The sequence below is a fragment of the Acinonyx jubatus genome, chromosome D1 (genome assembly GCF_027475565.1).
Source record: "Acinonyx jubatus isolate Ajub_Pintada_27869175 chromosome D1, VMU_Ajub_asm_v1.0, whole genome shotgun sequence".
Classification (NCBI taxonomy): Eukaryota; Metazoa; Chordata; class Mammalia; order Carnivora; family Felidae; genus Acinonyx; species Acinonyx jubatus.
The window spans coordinates 14,900,861-14,922,692 of record NC_069390.1 but is presented as its reverse complement, the minus strand read 5'-3'; the positions used below and the strand labels follow the sequence as shown (position 1 = coordinate 14,922,692).

The window sequence follows — 21,832 nt, the reverse complement described above, 5'->3', positions numbered from 1 at the left end:
CTTGTCTATTTTGGATACTAACTGCTTATCACATATATGATTTGCAAATAATGTGTGACTTTCTCACATTTGTTGGTTATCTTTCCCGCTTAATTGTTTCCTTTGCTGTGCAGAGGTTTCTTAGTTTGATGAAATCCCACTTGTCTGTTTTTGCTTTTGGTATCATACCTAACAAAAATCATTGCCTAAAATAATGTCAACAAGCTTTTCCCCTGTTTGCTTTGAAGAGTTTTATGGTTTCAGATCTTATGTTTAAGTCCTTTTGAGTTGATTTCTGTATGTGATCTGAGATAAGGGTCTAATTTCTTCCTTCTGTGCGTGGTTATCCAGAATTCCCAAAGCACTTATTGAAGAGAATCTCATTTCCGCATTCGGAACTCTTGCCAAAGTTCAGCTGAATGTATATGAGTGTGTTTATTTCTGAGCTCTCTATTCTGTTCCATTGATCTGTATGTCTGTATTTTTGCCAGCACTTACTGTTTTGGTATAGTAGCTTTGCAGTATTTTTGGAAATCAGGAATTGCGATGGCTCGAATTCTATTCTTCTTGCTTGAAATGGCATTACATATTTGGATTTTTTTTGTTTTATGTGAATTTTTATGCAAAAGCTGTTTTTTCGCTTTTCTGAGAAGGCTGATATCAAAGTAGCCAGAAATTTTAGAAGGCTCTAGATTCCAGGTATTTCTGGAACTTAAGGGCTGGTCAGAACGGAATGCTGGTCCATGCACTGTGCTTTTATTTTTAGAAATGACAACATCTGGGGTACCTGGCTGGCTCAGTTGGAAGAGCATGCCATTCTCTATCTCTCTGTTTTTAAACTTTTATTTATTTATTTTGAGACAGAGAGAGGGCGCACAAGCAGAAGAGGGGCAGAGAACCAGAGGGAGAGAGAGAATCCCAAGCAGGCTCCACATTCAGCGTGGAGCTCGATCTCAGGAACTGTGAGATCATGACCTGAGCCAAAATCAAGAGTTTGTTGCTTAACTGACTGAGCTACTCAGGTGCCTCAGAGAATGGCATTCTTGACCTCAGGGTCATGAGTTCGAGCCCCATGTTGGGCAGAGAGATTACCAAAAAATAAGTAAATGGCAACATCTGATGAGAAGATTTAAAATTTTGATGAAGTCAAATTTTTCATTTTTTTCTTATGTTTCATGCTATTGGGTCACATCTGATAAAAGTCAACCCCAATTTTTAAGTATACATTATTATTTTTAGGTTTATCTTTGACATGTAGGTTTCTGACTCATTTTGAGTTATTTTTTGTGTATAGTGTGAGGTAGTGGTTAGTGTTTATTTTTTTATATAGATATCCAATTGATACAGCTTTATGTATGTATGCATGTATGTATGTTTGCATGTATGTAAATATGTTTATTTATTTTTGAGAGAAAGAGAGACAGAGTGCAAGTGGGGGAGGGGCAGAGAGAGGGGGAGACACAGGGTCTGAAGCAGACTTCAGGCTCCAAGGTGTCAGCACAGAGCCGGACATGGGGCTCAAATTCATGAACTGTGAGATCATGACCTGAGCTGAAGTCGGATGCTTAAGAGACTGAGCCATCCAGGTGCCCCAAGCATAGTTTATTTAAAAGTCTATTCTTTACCCATGTCAATGAAAATGGGAAGATTTCATTCTTTTTGTGGCTGAGTTCTAGTAATATTCCATTCCACACACACACACACACACACACACACACACACACACACACACCACATCTTCTTTATCCATTCATCAGTCGATGGACATTTGGGCTCTTGCCATAATTTGGCTATTGTTGATAATGTTGCTATAAACACCAGGGGGCATATGTCCCTTCAAATCAGTAATTTTGTATCTTTTGGGTAAATACCTAGTAATGCAGTTGCTGGATTGTAGGGTAATTCTGTTTTTAATTTTTTGAGGAACCTCCATGCTGTTTCTCCGAGTGGCCACACTAGTTTGCCTTCCCACTAATAGTGTAGTAGAGTTCTCCTTTCTCTGCATCCTTGCCAACATCTGTTTCCTATGTTGTTCATTTTAGCCATTCTAACTGGTGTGAGGTGGCATCTCATTGTAGTTTTGATTTGTATTTCCTAGAGCATATTATGCTAAGTGAAATAAGTCAGTCAGAGAAAGACATATGCCATATGATTTCACTCATGCATGGGATTTAAGAAACAAAGCAGGTGAACATGGAAAAAAAAGCAGAGAGGTAGGCAAACCATAAAATAGACTCTTAACTATAGAGGACAAACTGAGGGCTGCTGGAGGAGAGGTGGGCAGGGGGATGGGCTAAATGAGTGATGGGTATTAAGGAGGCACTTGTGATGAACACTGGGTGTTATATGTAAATGATGAATCTCTAAATTCAACTCATGAAACTAATATTACACTATATATCAACCAACTAGAATTTAGATAAAAACTTGAAGCAAGAAAAAAAATATAAAATCTGTAGGGCAGAGATAATTTCCTGTAGTTATTTGTACATTTCGTATATTTAGCTCTTATTCTTCAAAGGCTGGCATAGTGCTTAATAGATGTTTGCATTTTGAATAGAAAAAAACACATTCTTAATCTGTTTTCAGATAAATGCCACAAGATCAAGAAATTTTGCATAAAAGTCTATTCTTTAACCATTAAATTACCTTGATATTTTTGTAAAAAATTAATACATTTAGTTTATTTCTTAACATTCTATTATGTTTCTGGACATATCTATATGCTTGTCCTAATGCCTGTAAGGACAAAATGTTGATTATAAGAGTTTAAGTGTAAGTCTTGAAATTAGTTGTAGAGTAAGTTCCCCAAGTGTGTTCTTTTTTTGAGAGTGATTTGCTATTCTAGGCATTGTCAAATTTCTACATTTCTGTTTAAATTTCAGAACAGGTTTATCAGTTTCTCCAATAATCCTGTTGGGTTTTGGTTGAAATTGCATTTTGCAATGACATGGAAGGAGCTCATGTGCTCAGTGAAATAAGTTAATCAGAGAAAGACAAATGCTATATGATTTCACTCATATGTAGAATTTGCGAAAAAACAGATAAGCATACGGCAAGGGGAGGAATAAAAAGAGAAGAGAGGGAAACAAACCACAAGAGACTCTTAAAGATAGAATACAAATTATGGACTAATGGAGGTGCATGGGAGATGGGCTAGATGGGTGATGGGTACTAAGGAGGGCACTTGTGATGAGCACTGGGTGTTGTATGTAAGTGATGAATCTCTGAATTCTACTCCTGAAACCAATATTGCACTATATGTTAACTAACTAAAATTTAAATTAAAAAAAAAGAAAAAAAGAAATTGCACTGAAAATTTAGAAATTATATGGTAAAAATATTGAGTTTTCTATTCCATAAATATGATACATCTTTCAGTTTATGTATTTAATTTTCTCAGCAGTGTTTTCTACTTTTCATGCACAGATGTTGAATATATTCTTAAAGTGTAATTCCAATATTTCATTTTTAAAAATAGTATTAGACATAATATTTTGTTTCTAATTTCAATTTCTAATTGTTTAATGCTATTGCTGAAATATAGTTGATTTTTAAAATATAGACATGTATAACTGTGACTTGGCTAAATTCACTGATTAGGTCAATTATTTACGTTAGTGCCCTTAACATTTTCTCTGTGTACAAAATGATGCCATTTGCACAAAAATGTATTTTTGCACAAAAAATTGTATTTTTACAATTTTGCTTCTCCCTTTCTAATCTCTGTGTCTTTTATTTCTTTTTGTTTTCCTGTTGCAATGGCTAGGACCTAGACTATAATACATAATAGTAATGGTGAGTGGATATCTCTCTCTTGCCCCCAGTCTTTGAGAGAGAGTATTCATCATTAATATGATGGCCATTATAGATTTTATATATAGATGCTCTTTGTCAGGTTGAACAAATAATTTTCTATTGCATTTGCTAACATCTAAAAAAATCTTAAATCTGGGTCAAAATTTGTCGTTTTTTTAATGCATCTTTTCACGTGATCAAATGATTCTTCTCCTTTATGCTGTAGTGACTCATATTGAGTGACATTTGAATGTTAAACCAACCTTTTATTCTTAGGACAAACTCCACATAGTTATGGTACATTATTATTTTTAGAAATTACTGATGGATTTGATTTACTGGTATTTTGTTAAAAGTCTGTTGCTCATGTTCAAAAAGGATATTTGTCCAATTTTTCTTGTAATCTCATTTGGTATTTAGGTGCAGTGCAGGGTTCATATAATGAGTTGCATAGTGTTTTCTCCTCTATGTTTTGAAAGAGTGTGTATAGGATGTTTGTTTATTTATTTATTTAGTCAGTCAGTCAGTTTCTTATTGAACGTGTTACAAAAGAGGTTTAGTTAAAAAGACCAAAGCTCATGCATCATCACACTCCTCAGATTCTTCTCTCCTTGTACTTTCTTCTCCTCATCTGGGGCAGTGATGGCAGAGGGAGCAGAACCTCCTGCTGGTGCAGCAGGACCTGCTAGGCAGGCTCACCAGCCCCTGTGTGTTGCAGGTGAGCCTCCTGATGTTGACATTGGCCAGGGCCTTTACAAATAAGCCTGGCCAGAAAGGTTCAGTATTTACACTGACTGCTTTAATGATGGCATTGATCTTATCCTCTGTAACATTCACCTCACTGGGTGCAGGATGAAGGCTGAGGAGATACAGGTGACCTTGGGAACCAAGGTGATGGTGTGGGCAAGTGCTGGGCAGGCCCTGCTGGGCTTAGTGCTAGTTGCTGGATGAACTTAGGGCCTCACCCCAATGTGGCCTTACCTTCTTTGGAAGGACTGAGAACCTTAGTGGCAGCTGAGGAAAAGCAGTATTATTTATTTTTAGTGAGAAGTGAAGCCATTGGGCCTGGAGTTACTTTTGAGAAGGACTTTAACCACAAATTTAATTTTTAAAACTGATATAGGACTATTCTGGTTTTCTGTTTCTTCTTCTGTCAGATTTTGTAATGCTTTTGCCCAAATAATTGGGGAGTATTCTTTTCCCCAAATAATTGGCTTTTAAGTTGTCAAATTTATTAGCTTTAATTTGTCATAATATTTCATACTATCCTGTTAATGTCTGTAGAATTTGTAATGCTGCGTTATCTTTTACTCTTGATATGAGTGATTTGGCTCTTTTTTTCTTTCTTATCCTTTCTCACCCTCCCTTCTTTCTTGTCCCCCTCCTCCTTATTATTCTAGCTAAGGCTTTGTAAATTTTATTCAAGTTTTTCAAAGAACCAGCTTTTTGTTTCATTATTTCATTTTGGTTTGCATTTTCTGTTTCATTGATTTTTGTCCTTATCCTTATTATTTCCTATCTTTCATTTTATTAATTTCCTCTTATTTCTATACCTCTGTAGGTCAAAATCTTTGATAATGGATTTATTACATTATTTCTTTTCTAACATATACCTTTTATGGTTCAAATCTTCTTCTAAGGACTTTTAGTGCTTTTAGATATTCTGATATGCAGTGCTTTAAATTTCATTTGTTTCAAAGTATTTTTTGTTTTGTGATTTCCTTTTTTAATTGAGGTAAAACTCACATAAGATAGAAGCTACCACTTTAATCATTCAAATATTTATAATACATTGTAAATTTAGTACATTTACAGTGTTGTGCAATCATCACAACTACCAGACCAGCACAACCACCCATTCCAAGGCACCATCAGACAACGGTCCGGCGGTTTTGCATTTTCCGATTTGATTTTTGGTCAATATTTACTAGATAGATAGATAGATAGATAGATAGATAGATAGATATTACATAAATAGATAGATAGATTTTTTTTCTTTTCTTCTTATTTCTTCCCTCCTCTACTCTGGTTTTTGGTTTGTTTAAGCAGGCATTTTTAATCTATTCTTTTAACACCTCTTCTGTATCTCCTTATTCTTTAATTCCCCCCCCCCCCCCCCTCTGGATTAAGCCATACAGTTTCTCTGAATCTCTGCCTGGCCATTTTTCCCCCCACTCCAGTCATTTCTCTCTTTGTATGAGATAAGGCTTCTTCTACCACCACCCCCCTCTTTTAAATTTTTTCTAGGGTTACTTCAATGAAAAGATAAAAGCACACCTGGTGGAAGGTCCAAACCACCACTATGAGTAGGGAGATAAAACATCAGAGTCACAGCAACAGAGAGCACACAACGCACTCCAAAAACACCTCCTGAAGCATCAGGCCCTGGACAGTGTATGACTGCTTTTTAATATAGTAGTGCTCACAGGTGCAGGACACATAACAAGCTATTACAACACATAAATGACAAAAACTAGCAGACCTGATCACTGAAACTTGGCGCTTCAGAAGGGAGTGGCAGGAAATAATCAATGTGCTGAATAGGAAAAATATGCAGCCAAGAATCCTTTATCCAGCAAAGCTGTCATTCAGAATAGAAGGAGAGATAAAGGCTTTTCCAGACAAACAAAAACTGAAGGAGTTTATGACCACCAAACCAGCCCTGTAAGAGATCATAAGTGGAGGACTTTGTGAGTAGAATGTTGCAAAGACTACAAAGGACCAGAGACATTACTACAAGCATGAAACCTACAGATAACACAATGACACTAAATCCATATATTTCAATAACCACTCTGAATGTAAATGGACTAAATACCCCAATAAAAAGACATAAGGTATCAGAATGGATAAAAAACCAAGATCCTTCTATATGCTGTCTATAAGAGACTCATTTTAGACCTGAGGACACCTGAAGATTGAAAGTGAGGGGATGGAGAACCATCTATCATGCTACTGGAAGTCAAAACAAAGCTGGAGTAGCCATACTTATATCAGACAAACTAGATTTTAAACTAAAGGCTATAACAAGAGATGAAGAAGGGTATTATATCATAATTATGGGATCTATCCTTTAAGAAGAGCCAGCAGTTGTAAATCTTTATGCCCCCAACTTGATGGAACCCAAATATATGAATCAATGAATCACAAACATAAGCAATCTTATTGATAAGAATGTGGTAATTGCAGGGGATTTTAATACTCCACTTACAAAAATGGACAGATCATCTAGGCAGAAAACCAATAAAGAAACAATAGCCTTGAACGATAGACTAGACCAGATGGATATGACAGATATATTCAGAGCTTTTCATCGAAAAGCAGCAAAATACACATTCTTCTCGAGTGCACATGGAACATTCTCCAAGATAGATCACATACTGAATCACAAAACAGCTGTCAACAAATATAAAAGAATTGAGATAATACCATGCATATTTTCAGATCCCAATGCTATGAAACTTGAAATAAACCACAAGAAAAAATTTGGAAAGACTCCAAATACAAGGGTTAAAGAACATCCTACTAAAGAATGAATGGATCAATCAGGTAATTAAAGAAGAAATTAAAAAATATATGGAAACAAATGAAAATGGAAACATGGCAGTCCAAAACCTTTGGGATGGAGCAAAGGCAGTCATAAGAGGAAAATACACTGCAATCCAGGCCTAGCTCAAGAAACAAGAAAAATACCAAATAAAAAACCTAACCTTACACCTAAAGGAACTAGAAGCAGAGCAGCAAGGAAACCCCAAAACCAGTAGAAGAAGAGAAATAATAAAGACTAGATCAGAAATAAACAATATAGAATTCCCACAAAAAACTAAAACAAACAAACAAACAAACAAACAAAAAACAACCATATCAATGAATCTAAGAGCTGGTTTTTTGAAAGAATAAACAAAATTGATAAACACCTAGCCAGATTTCTCAAAAATAAAAGAGAGCACCCGAACAGATACAATCATGAATGAAAGAGGAGAGATCACAACCAACACCACAGAAATACAAAACATTACTAGAGAATACTATGAAAAACTATATGCCAACAAACTGTGCAATATGTAAGAAATGGACAAATTCCTAGACACCCACACACTACCAAACCTCAAATGGGAAGAAATGAAAAATTTGAACAGACCCATAACCGGTGAAGAAATTGAATTTTTGAATTGAATCAAAAATTTCCCAACAAATAAGAGTCCTGGGCCAGATGGCTTCCCAGGGGAATTCTGCCAGACATTTAAAACAGAGTTAATACCTATTCTTTTCAAGCTGTTCCAAAAATAGAAATGGAAGGAAGGCTTCCAGACTCATTCTGTGAAGTCAGCATTACCTTGACTCCCAAACCAGACAAGACCCCACTAAGAAGGAGAATTACAGGCCAATATCCCTGATGAGCATAGATGCAAAAATTCTCAACAAGATACTAGCAAATTGAATTCAACAGTATATTAAAAGAATTGTTCACCATGATCAAGTGGGATGCATTCCTGGGCTGCAGGGCTGGTTCAGTATTTGCAAATCAATCAATGTGAGACATCACATTAATAAAAGAAAGGGTAAGAACCATATGATCCTATTCATAGATTCAGAAAAAGTATTTGACAAAATACAGGATCCTTTCTTAATAAAAAACCCTCAAGAAAGTTGGGATAGAAGAAACCTACCTTGACATCATAAAAGCCATATATGAAGGGTCCACAGCTAATATCATCCTGAATGAAGAAAAACAGAGCTTTCCTCCTAAGGTCAGGAACACGTCAGGGATGTCCACTCTCACCACTGTTGTTCAACATGGTGTTGGAAGTCCTAGCCTCAGCGATCAGACAACAAAATGAAATAAAAGACATCCAAATTGGCAAACAAGAAGTCACACTTTTTCACTTTTTGCAGATGACATGATACTCTATGTGGAAAACCCAAAAGACTCCACCAAAAAACTGCTAGAGCATTAGCATACATTAATTCCACAAAGTCCCAGGATATAAAATCAATATCCAGGAATTGGTTGCATTTCTATACACCAATAATTAAGCAACAGAATGAGAAATCAAGAAATTAATCCCACTTAAAATTGCACCAGGAACCATGAAATACCTAGGAATAAACCTAACCAAAGAGGTGAAAGGTCTGTATGCTGACAACTACAAAAAACTTATGAAAGAAATTGAAGAAGACACACACAAAAAAATGGGAAAACATTCTATGCTCATGGATTGGAAGAAAAAATATTGTGAAAATGTCGATACTACCCAAGGCAATCTACACAATTTATGCAATCCCAATCAAAATTGCACCAGCATTCTTCTCAGTGCTAGAACAAACAATCCTAAAATTTGTATGGTATCACAAAAGACCCGAATAGCAAAGTAACGTTGATAAAAACAAACAAACAAACAAACAAACAAACAAACAAAAAAAAAACCAAAAAAACAAAGTGGGAGGCATCACAATCCTGACTTTAGCCTGTACTACAAAGCTGTAATCATCAAGACAGTATGGTATTGGCACAAAAACAGACACATAGACCACCGGAATAGAATAGAGAACCCAGAATTGGATCCACAAATATATGGTCAACTCATCTTTGACAAAGCAGGAAAGAATAGCAAATGGAAAAAATACAGTCTGTCTAGCAAATGGTGCTTGGAGAACTGGACAGCAATATGCAGAAGAATGAAACTGGATTACTTTCTTACACCATGAACAAAAATAAACTCAAAATGGATGAAAGACCTAAATGTTAAACAGGAAACCATCAAAACCTTAGAGGAGAAAACAGGCAACAACCTCTTTGACCTCAGTCACAGCAACTTCTTACTTGACACATCTCCATAGGCAAGGGAAATAAAAGAGAAAATGAGCTATTGGGACTTCATCAAGATAAAAAGCTTCTGCACAGCAAAGGAAACAATCAATGAAATTAAAATGCAACCAATGAAATGGGAGAAGATATTTGGTAAAAAGATATCAAAGGTTAGCATCCAAAATCTATAAAGAACTTACCAAACTCAACACCTGAAAAACAAATAATTCAGTGAAGAAACGGGAAGAATACAGGAATAGACAGTTTTCCAAAGGAGACATCCAGATGGCCACCAGACACCTGAAAAGATGCTCAACATTGCTCATCATCAGGGAAATACAAATCAAAACCACTCTGAGATACCACCTCACGCTGGTCAGAGTGGCTAAAATTAACAACTCAGGAAACAATGGATGTTGGTGCGGATGTGGAGAAATGGGAACCCTCTTGCACTGTTGTGGGAATGCAAACTGGTGCAGCCACTCTGGAAAATAGTGTGGAGGTTCCTCAAAAAATTAAAAATAGGGGTGCCTGGATGCTTCAGTTGGTTAAGCTCCAACTTTGGCTCAGGTCGTGATCTAGCAGGTTTGTGAATTTGAGCCCTGCATTGGGCACTGTGCTGACAGCTCAGAGCCTGGAGCCTGCTTGGGATTCTGTGTTTCCCTCTCTGTCTGCCCCTTCCCCACCAGGGCTCTGTCTCTCAAAAATGAGTAAAACGTTAAAAACAGTTTTTTAAATAAAAAAGAATAAAAATAGAATTACCCTATGACCCAGCAGTAGCATTGCTAGGAATTTATCCAAAGGATACAGGAGTGCTGATTCATAGGGACACATGGACCCCAGTGTTTATAGCAGCGCTATCAACAATAGCTATTATGGAAAGAGCCCAAATGTCCATCAACTGATGAATGGATAAAGAAGATGTGGTTTATATATATAATGGAATACTACTTGGCAATGAGAAAGAATGAAATCATGCCATTTGCAGCAATGTGGATGGAACTGGAAGTATTATGCTGAGTTAAATAAGTCAGTCAGAGAAAGACAGATATCATATCTTTTCATTCATATGTGGAATTTGAGAAGCTTAACAGAAGACCACGGGGGAAATGAAGGGGAAAAAATAGTTTCAAACAGAGAGGGAAGCAAACCATAAGAGACTCTTAAATACAGAGAACAAACGGAGGGTTGATAGGGGGGTGGAGGGGAGGGGAAAATGGGTGATGGACATTGAGGACAGAACCTATTGGGATGAGCACTGGGTGTTGTATGTAAGTGATGAATCATGGGAATCTACTCCTGAAGCCAAGAGCACACTGTATACACTGTATATTAACTAACTTGATAATAAATTATACTTAAAAATAGATAAAAACACAACAAGAAACAAGCAAAAAGAAGAAAAGCTTCAGAAAATTAAATTGAAAAACACTGTTGACATTAGATAAAAAATAAAAATACTCAGGAGTAAATCTAACAGATTATGTGCAAGAGCTCTGGAAAGTTTATACTACCTGATTTTAAGACTTCATATAAAAATACAGTAACTGACATAAGATAAACATATAGTTATGTGGAACAAAATAGAGAGTCCAAAAATAAGCTAGCCTGTACAGAATTAATTGATTTTCACAAAACATTGTCAAAGCAATAATGGAGAAAGGAAAGTTTTTTTCAACAAAAGAAGCTAGAATAAGTGGATATTCATATGGATAAAAATGAATCTCAGCTTGTAAGTCACATCACATAAAAATTAGTTTGAGATAAATCCTATACCTAAAGGTAAGAGTAAAAAATATAAGTCTTCTAGAAGAAACTGGAGCATATTTTTGAAGACTTGGGTTTAACAAAGATTTCATAGTTAACATCAGTTAGTTTTAACTTAAATATCAATAAACAAACATCAAATATTTAGAAGAAAATATAGTTGAATATTTTTGTGACCTTGAGGCATGCAATTATTAAAGGAAACAGAAAAATCTTTTTTTCCATAAATGAAAGCTATATGAACACCAATATTTGAATTATGAAGTGCTGTTAATGAGAAGAACTTTAGTATAAATGCAAAGACTAGAATACATTTGCAAAAGATATGTTAGGATTATTGCGTAAATTACCTATACTCATAATATCTCAGTTTCCTCATTTGTAGAATTAAAATAATAATAGTGCCCATCACAAAGGGTACCTTGTATAATGTGTTGGATACAGGACCTGGCATATAGCATTCAATAGTTAGTTACTGTCATTATTATTATTGAACAATACTGTGCCTGGTATATTTTAGCTGTTCCACGAACATTTACTGGACAAAAAAACAAAAAAAACCAAAAAAGGAAATGTAGAATCCAGCTTCTGCCTGTAGCCTGATAATTATCCTATTCCTGTAGATGAATTCTAACCCTTGTCAAAAATGTCCTTCTGTAGTCAGAGGGACTATAGGAGGAAGGGAGAAGCATTTAGCTGCCGTTTTGGCAAGGACTCCTAAAATTAACTAGTCTTCCCTAGGGGAAATAGCATAGAAGTTGAGTCACTACTTAAATCAAACTGGTGCCTGTCTTGTGAGAACTGAAGGAGTTGAGAAGCAGGGCATTTCTTAGCAGAGCGAACCACAAAGGCAGTGCCTCTCCCTGACTACATCTGTGGTTAGCCACGGGGAGCTGGTGAAATGATGTGAGAAAGTGGATGCGTCCCAAAGACCAAAGTATGTGTGGCTCAGCACTGAGTATAGATGCTCTGAAAAAAAGGCTCAGAAGACTAGGCTTCAAGAGATTCCTCATCTCAGAGACTTCTAGTCAACTGCTGATGTTTTGGTAATTGGATTTACTTTTCTGGCTTTAAAAATGGCTGCCATGTTCTTCGGGCCTGTAAGTCTCACACCAAGTTCTATAGAAAAAAATTAAAACAAACCCTAAAGATAGATTTATGTGAATCCCACAGAAATAGAAATGTGCTAAGCTGCTGAAAATCTCCTCTTCAAAATCCAAATTCCTCTCAAATACAAAGTGAGTGTGTCTACTATCTGAGATAGTTTGTTTTCTGAACAAGTCAGGCCATGGGGAGAAATCCCAGTCATACACTACATGGGGAGTGTTGGTATGTAAGAGAAGCACATTTTCTTCTTTTTGATTTTACTTCAAGATTGTCTTTTCTGGAAACACTGTGCTTGTTTGTTTGTTTTTTCAAACAGTAAATTTACATAAATTAACATGACCATTACTATGGTTTCTTACACCTCTGATTGAAGCCCTTCAGTTTAAGTATTGTTGAGTCTGCAAAGGACCAACTCTTGACAAGACTGTAGTTTATAACCCTCAGCACTGAGTTAGGCAAAAATAACTTTTTTTTTCTGACCAGTTTGTATGTCAGGACTTACTGATTTGTTGGCATTTTTCTCTGATGTTGATCCTAAGGGCCATAATCAGCAGATGAGTTTGATAAAAGGTTCAGATTTCAAATGCAGTACTTGTTGGAAATATTACAATATACTTACCAAAGTCTTTCTTAGATGACTTTGTAATGTGTCCGCTTTTCTCCTCTTGCCTTTTTTCCTCTTTTCCTTTTTGGTTTTATATTTTCTCCTCTTTATTTCTCTTCCCTTTCTCTCTCTGCTTCCCCTTTGTTGCTTTCTCTCAAATGCTTTATAATACCTAATATTAGCTACCACTGTGGGTATAAAGTTGAATAGGTCCTAAGACAAGTAAGACACAACAGTGTACAAGGTATTTATTTCAATAGTGAACAAGGTTTACATAAAGTTTCCTATTTCCTGGAAAAATCCATACTTGATTGTAGAGTCAAGTTTGAGAGGAGTACATTATTTTAAGCTTAGAATATATCTTTAGCAAATCAGTTAGTGAATAGACAATAAATCCCACAAATAAAGCAAGCCAACTAAACCAATAGTTGAAAATTTGTGTTAAAGTTTCTTCTAATCACTTGCTTTAAAATTTTTCTTTTTTAAATCTGATGGCCTTTCTTTTTGACACTTATCATGGTTTTGCTTAGTCTCCTGTTTCCTCTCACTTGGTTAGCTTACATTTTCAGAATCTTTGCCCTTTAGAGACGTTCAGAGACAATTTTGAAATTTTTCTTTAGTGATACTCCCACGAGAACAATAAAACAATATTAACAACAATAGTAAATTCGAACTGATTGTATCTTCACAACACTCCTAAATATAGGTATATTTATTCCCTGCTTTAACAGATGAAAAAACTGAAGCACAGAGAGATGAAATAAATTGATGTTATGTAGTTAATAGGGGTGAATTCCAGTTTCCAATCTAAGTCTTTGGATTTTATTTCATTTTATTTTATTTTATTTTTTATTTGAGAGAGAGAGAACATGAGTAGGGGAGAGGGGCAGAGGGAGAGGGAGAAGGAGGGAGGGAAGGAGGGAAGGAGAGAGAGAGAGAGAGAGAGAGAGAGAGAGAGAGAGAGAGAGAGAGAGAGGATCTTAAGTAGGCTTCATGCTCTGTGCAGAGCCTGATGCGGGGCTCGATCCCGTGCCCTGAGATGGCAGCCTGAGCTGAAATCAAGAGTTGGATGCTCGACCAGCTGAGCCACCCAGATACCCCTATGTCTGGATTTTAAACCCATTTCTCTTTGCTCTTTAATGCATTTCGACTTTGTTCTTTCTCATTTATTTCTCCCTCTCTTTCTTTTGCCTCTCTTTTTTTTCCTTCTGCCTCTCTCAGTGAATGCTTTATGAGTGTTTACTTTTTAGCCAGCATTGGGAATACAAAAATGAATAAGATTACAATTGTGAAGGCACATTTTTGCCTTCAAAGACAATTTGCCTGTTGAAGAATGAGAGAAGAGTATGAGACGATGTGGCTAGTGCCGTAATGACCATTTACTAGCTTCTCTGAGATTGGGAGAAGGTAGCAATGCCATTTTTAGTACTGAGGAAGCTGAAAAGTTTCCAGACAGGTAAAGTAGGATAAAGTATGGCTTGTGAAAGAATCTTTACGTGTCTTTGAGTTTTTTTTTTTATAAACTCAATTAGAACAAATTGGATTTTCACTGGTAAATGGGTGCAGCCATTTTGGGGATAAAATACTTACATCTTTGGGTATTTTGAATGTGCCTCATGTATAGCTACATCATGGATTGGCTTTTCCAAATTAATGCATGGTATTTTTCTTTTCTGATTTTAAAGGTTACACAATCTTGTAGAAAATTAAAACAAATCAGGAAATTATAAAGAACAAAAAATACCACCTATATTGTCACTTGTAAGAATATATAAAGTGAAATCATTGATATGGTCTTGTGCTTGTTTTTGCCTTCTGTAAAACTAGAAAAAATAAGGCATTCCATGAATATTTATTCATTAGAAGAAGGCATCATTATTGAGGATGACGTTGAGTATGAGTATGACTTTCTTTTCAGGGAAGTCACTTGTCACCTGAACTGAACTGATGAAGAAGATGAATAATGTGACAGAATTCATCCTCCTGGGCTTGACTCAAAACGTGGAACTTCAGAAATTCTCCTTTTTTGTGTTTTTAATTGTCTACTTGGTCACCTTGGCGGGCAACTTGCTCATCATGATCACCATCAGTACCAGTAGTGCCCTCGAAACCCCCATGTACTTCTTCCTGTCTTACTTGGCCCTTATAGATGGCTGTTGTTCTTCCTCCATGACCCCTAAAATGCTCGCTGACACTCTTACTGTGAGAAAAATCATCTCTTTTACGGGATGTATGACTCAAGTCTTTGCTGAACATTTTTTTGGTGCTGCTGAGATTATCCTTCTCACAGTAATGGCCTATGACCGTTATGTGGCCATCTGCAAACCCTTGCATTACACAACCATCATGAGTCACCAGGCGTGTGGCCTCCTTGTAGGAGTGGCCTGGGCTGGAGCCTTTGTCCATGCAACCATTCAGATCCTCTTCACAGTCTGGTTGCCTTTCTGTGGCCCCAATGTCATAGATCATTTCATGTGTGATTTGTACCCTTTATTGAAACTTGTCTGCATGGACACTCATACCCTTGGTCTCTTTGTTGCTGCCAATAGTGGGTTCATCTGTTTGTTAAACTTCCTTCTTTTGGTGGTTTCCTATGTGGTCATCTTGCTCTCCCTAAAGACCTATAGCTTGGAGGGGAGACGCAAAGCCCTCTCTACCTGCGTCTCTCACATCACCGTGGTCATTTTCTTTTTTGTGCCCTGCTTATTTGTATATCTGCGCCCAGTGATCACCTTTTCCATTGATAAAGCTGTGGCTGTGTTTTATACCATGATAACTCCTATGTTAAACCCTTTAATCTATACGTTGAGAAATTCAGAGGTGAAAAGTGCCATAAAGAAGCTCCGGATCAAAAGGTGACTTCAATGGAAAAATAATCACAACAGCATAAAATCACTTCTTATTTTATTTTATTTTATTTATTTTATTTTATTTTATTTTATTTTATTTTATTTTATTTTTTTTAACGTTTATTTCTTTTTGAGACAGAGAGAGACAGAGCATGAATGGGGGAGGGGCAGAGAGAGGGAGACACAGAATCTGAAACAGGCTCCAGGCTCTGAGCTGTCAGCACAGAGCCCGATGCAGGGCTGGAACTCACGGACCACGAAATCATGACCTGAGTGGAAGTTGGCCGCTTAACTGACTGAGCCACCCAGGCACCCCATAAAATCACTTCATATTTTAAATGACAAAAAGAAAATAATATAATTTCTATGGTTCAGGGCCAAGTGGACATTATATATAAAAGTATGTTGATGTTGGCACATAAGTCCTAAGAGGAAAGGCCCAGGCAGGAAATCATTTATCATTTAAAAATATCCCATTTAGGGTCGCCTGGGTGGCTCAGTCAGTTTAGCGTCCGACTTCAGCTCAGGTCATGATCTCATGGTTTGTGGGTTCAAGCCCTGCATCGGGCTCTGTTCTGACAGCTCAGAGCCTGGAGACTGCTTTGAATTCTGTGTTTCCCTCTCTCTCTCTTTCTGTCCTTCCTTTGCTGGTTCTCTGTCTCTCTCTCTCTCTGTCACTCAAAAATAAATAAACATCAAAAAAATATCCCATTTAGATTTATTTATTGGTCATTTGCTTGTCAAACTTTACGTACTTTCAGAATCAGCTGGAATTCTTGTTAAAATGCACATTTCCAGGATACAGCTGTAGTGATTCTAATTCAATGGGAATGTTCTTGAATTGCATTTTAAACAAATTATGTGGATGTTTCTAAGCAGGTGATTTATACATACCCTTTGAGCAACAATGCTATAGATTATGCTTGTATCATCAGCCTATTAATGGATGATCTTGTTAAAGCAATTCCTAGGAAGTAACGAAACTCAGTTCTTCGTAAGTCATGAAATGCAAGCTCACTACCTTTGTAACTGCAAAACAAAAATGTAATACTCTGTGAAGATAGAAAAGCTCTCCATATTCTTTATCTTCATTTTCAATACTTTCAAATCTTTTGCTACATCTGATCTGATTCTCTCTTTTCCTCTCTTGCTTCCAAAGGGAAGGCCTACTATCTATTCTTACTGAATTATTTGGATTACAATTCATTGTTCTTGTAATACTAACTAGTCATTTACATCAAGAACATTATTTTCATGATTTTTCTATATGAAGGAGATCTTATGTATCATTTCTATATGTATATTTGGAGGTATGTTATTGTCATTAAGAAAATAGTCTCTAAGTAAGATAGTTCTGAGATCAAAACTTACTTTTGCCACATACAATGTGGACTTCAGCAAACTACAATTCTTTGAGTGAAAGGAGAGTGATAGAGATATTATCAAGGTTAATAACGAATCCTTGTAGATCTTTTATTACCAATCACTTCTCAATAGGTGTTAGTCATGAAATTTATTACTGGAGTCTCTATAACAGTACAGAACCACTTAATCTATTTTTTGAGCATCAGAAAGGATACTACATTGTTTCTTTGTACCTTCTGTGAAGTATAGTACTCTGAGCTCACTGGCCTTGTAAAATTCTGGGGGGGGGGGGGCTGGAATGCTTCCCAACATTCTTGGCTATTACTTTCCCATACTCTTCTATTTTTCTTATTTCTGTTGGCCTCATGCTTCCTAGACCTTCGGGCCGATCCATTTATGGGTATGATTTTTTTTTTTCTGACAAGTCTGACTTGAAGAGCCACAAACTCATTGTTTTATGAACCCAAGGTCAGTATAGCGGGCAACCAGAATATGAACAGAATTAGTGAGATATTTAATTAAGTGAGATATTTGTTAAGAGTAGATGGTATGGTAGGGTGGTGAGGGTAGACTCCGGAGTACATTTCCTGGGCGGAGTGTGACCTGGGAAAGTTATTTTACCTTTCAACGGTATTTTTTTTTTCTGTAAAAAATGGAAACAATAACACCCATTTCATAATGTTTTGGGGTCTTCTAAGTGGGATTATATATGTTAAGTGCTTATGAAAGTTCATGGCACATAGGAAACATTATAAAAGTATACTGCAAAGAAAAAAATTCACTGGTGACGATCCAATTTTTAATACAGATAGAATTTTGCTTCTCTCTCTTCCTGAGCTAGCAAGGCCCTTGTTATGTCTGGGACAGGACCTCTATGGATCTTACCTTGGTTCCTGTCTGCTTCGTGAAAAAGACATCTCGTATCATCAATACTATGTCAGATAACTTTTCCCTTGAACTTTAGCTAAGAGTGTTATTGGCTTTTAAGTTATTATTCAGCAGCTGGAAGTCACTAACACTTTAGTGGCAGTTTTGGGTGATGTGGGAAGATTTGGCTTATGGAGTGGAGAGAATTAGTATTGAATTCTATCTTGTTAGTTTATGTAACATCGTGTGAATTTCACAGCTCTCAGAATCTTATTTTAATCTTTGTTCACATGTACAGTGAAATGGTAACATTTTTCAAAGGGTAGTTTTAATCATTAGTTGAGATACTGTATGCCAAGTATCTAGTGGGTACTTGTCACTCAGTGGGTACTTAATAAATGTCGCTTTGATGCTCCCTCACTTCTTTGCTTGGGTCCCATTTCTGCCTGATTTAAAAAAGCCCTCTGATTTATACATATTATTGAACTCTAGGTATTTCTATTAGGTCATGAGGCACTTTGAAAATTCTAAGAATAAAGCCCTCAAAATTAATGCAAGATGGATGAGATTAACTCTCTAAAAAAAATTCACCTTAAAAATGTGAATGTCTCCAAAGGCACAGTTAGGTTAAGGAAGACTCCCAAATTTAATAAACTTTTTATGACCAACAAAAAAATCTGTAGGACAGTAATTAGTAATTGTAGTAAAAGCGATTGCTACTTATTACGATATGGCTGGTGCTACAAAGGCAAGTTACTGTTTACTCCCCTAAGATCCCTATGAAATAGATAATGTTATTCCTGCTTTCCAGGAGAACTGAAGTGTGGAAAACTGAAATAGTTTACTGTAGGTCGCAGAACTAGAAAATGCCTGAGGTGGGATTTGAGCCTGTGTAGTTTTGCTTCAGAACTTGCACTCTTAAACACTGTGGCATACATCATAATAATGACACGGATCTCATAACACTTTCTAGTGGAGGGACATAGGCGGTAAGTAAGTTAATGTATATATAAAAAGTTTCGTTCAAGGAGACAAGTGCTTAAAAATGAAAGGATGTGAGGTGATAGTGCCTCAGAAGGCAAGGGACCTCTAGGTTTCGCATTCAAGGAAGACCCAAAAGCAAGATTTTACAGCATTTATCTATGTCCAAGAGTGAGAGACAGTGAGCTGAAGATCATGAGCAAAACCACCAGAGAGGAATTTCTGTACACGGGAAGGAGATTTTTATCTGACACGGATGAGTGTCCTTAATGCTCTCTTCTGACTCAGAGATCACCAAGCGACCTTAACCTTACAATTAGTTCAGCTCTAATTAAAATCAGGATGAAGTGAAATAAAGTATCGGTGCTCGAGCAACCATCTTTTCCCAGAACTTGCATGTGCTCCCTGGAAGGTGTCTACTCTGGTGGACTCTTTGGTATAGCCAACAGCATGGATCTCCACTTTTTCTCCTCCTTGTTTCTTTAACGTCTACAATTTTTTTCCCATGTGAAAGCATTTGCTTAAGTTGTACAGCTCTGTACAGTCGTCCAGCCCAAACACCTCTCTGTGACCCTCTCCTGTATCGATCGTTCTTTCCCTTGTCACCAGCTTCAGCTGCAGTGGCCTCATTTTTGCCTATGGGCCTTTGAACTAGTTCTTTATACCCCAAGGGCTCTCTCTCTGGACCTTCCTCTGCCTGGATTGTTGTCCCCACTCAGTCTGCAACTCAACTGCCACCTCCTTAGAGGTCTTCTTTAACCACCACGAAAAGACACCATCTCCCTGAGTTGTTCTATGACGGCACTCACAATTTCTCTACAGCATCTTCGCCATCCGATTATCCGATTCACCTGTTGAGTCTCTTTCCCAATTAGAACATAAACTCAAAGTAGACGTGTATTTCCAGCACCCGGAATAGAAGTGGCACACAGTAAATGCTTCATACATACTTACTGAATAAAAGGCCATCATGTCCACTTAACCCTTCTAAGAATTAAGTGCGTTCTTAAAAGGAACCCTTGTCAACTGGAAGCTCCTGGAATTGATGACTTTTCATTCTTGGTGATAAATTGAAATGGAGAACTTTAGGTCAGTTTAATATATCAGCCGGGGGTTCTTAGCTGATGATGCAGAACCTCTGTAGCTGGCTTAAGTAGAAGGGATCTATGATACGTACTTAAATAGCTTAAGGATATTCGGAGGAGTGGGAATCACAGATTCTAGGTTGAGTTATCAGGAATAGCTTCCGGAAGCACACCTGACTGGACTGGCATGCCGGGGGAGCTGCTGCTTGTGCTGTAACCAAGGTTGCCCTGCCCTGGCTAGACTGCAGTGTGGTACTTCATGCCTGGCCTCAGAGCCACTCTGATGCCTGGAACCACTTGTCCCCAGATAACTGACTTCCACTCAAAGACTTGCACAGATGCACCCGGTTGGCAGAACCCATGACATGTCTGCACCCAAGTGCAGAGGGACAGGGAAATGGAGTTCTTTGGATTCTATCTTGGGAACGTGGATACATACTTTGGAAACTAACACATGCAGGATGCTTTTAAGAGATTTTTGGGCAGCCACACACTCTGGGTGTTTACAGTTGGGGTTGGGAGATCACAAAATGGGTTTCATTCCTCCCATAGATAGTTTTAAATGTCCACAAAATTAAAGGGTGTCCTAGTCTCTGTCCTACACAGAGGAGAAGCAGAGATAAAGGACCGCAAGGAAGTTGAGAGCAGGAAAATTGTTGGTACCATAGAGTTATTCATCTGACTTATTTTTACTGAACACCTCCTCTGCTAATAACTGTGGTTGCTGCTGAAGTAGAAACACAAATGGGTAGAATTGTCCTTAACCTTGTGGCATTAGCATAGCACAGCATGTGGCTCAGTAGCACTTCTCAAATACCTCTTCTACCTTAATTTTGAAGGAAGCTCTCCTCAATAATACACAAAAATGCTTGTCTTGCTTTAGTGACTCTCATCCTTTTAAAAAGCCGCCTGAAAATGTATTGTGGACTATCATGGATCTGGCACCATGTGAAGCACTTTGCATACATTATATCATTCAGTCATCATAATTTCTTGAAGTTCATATTATTCTTTTTATGTGAGAGGGAAAAAATAAAGCTTAGAGATGTTTAATGTCCTCAAAAGTTATGCTGCTGTTAAGTAAGAAGACTAATCCTCGTCCCCTCTGTCCAACATATTGGGAATTCTGTTGAAAATGCACAGTTGGCCAGGTTTAAAATGGTGAGCTCATTCCATTGTACCTCATATCTCTGTTTGGATCTTGGCTCCAAATGCAGGCCCCCAGGTCATCCAGCTTATCCACATGCATTTGCGTGCTTCCTCTTCCTGGACAAAGGTCACGTTGAAACAAACTTTGTTTTTAGAAAAGTTTTCAGTTTACAGTTTACAGCTATGTGAGCAGAAAGTATGGTGAATTCCCGTATAACCCTTGTCCTCACATATGCAAATTCCCCACACTATGGACATCTCACCTGAGAGCGGTACATGTGTTACAACTGATGAACCTTTAGTGAAACATTAGTATCACACAAAGTCCATACTTCACGCTAGGGTTCCCTCCTGGTGCTATTCATTCCATGGGTCTCAGCAAATGTATAATGACATGTATCCACCATTACGGTATCATACAGAGTAGTTTCACTGTCCTAAAAATTCTTTGTGCTCTGCCTATTCACCCCAC

At 37.2% G+C, this 21,832-nt stretch overlaps 1 protein-coding gene and 1 long non-coding RNA gene across 2 annotated transcripts in view; both read left to right on the top strand.

Annotated features, from left to right (window-relative positions):
* LOC128311774 (uncharacterized) overlaps positions 1-21,832 on the top strand; it is a 112,978-nt gene that overhangs the window by 88,275 nt on the left and 2,871 nt on the right. The gene's annotated exons all lie outside the window — the stretch shown is intronic.
* On the top strand, positions 15,012-15,923 carry LOC106976540 (olfactory receptor 4C12-like). The gene has a single exon (XM_015073969.1). It carries the CDS (start codon positions 15,012-15,014, stop codon positions 15,921-15,923), a length of 912 nt encoding a protein of 303 aa, XP_014929455.1.

Excerpts from the sequence above, each read along its gene's own strand:
- LOC106976540 (XM_015073969.1), top strand. The coding sequence starts at position 15,012 with ATGAAGAAGATGAATAATGTGACAGAATTCATCCTCCTGGGCTTGACT.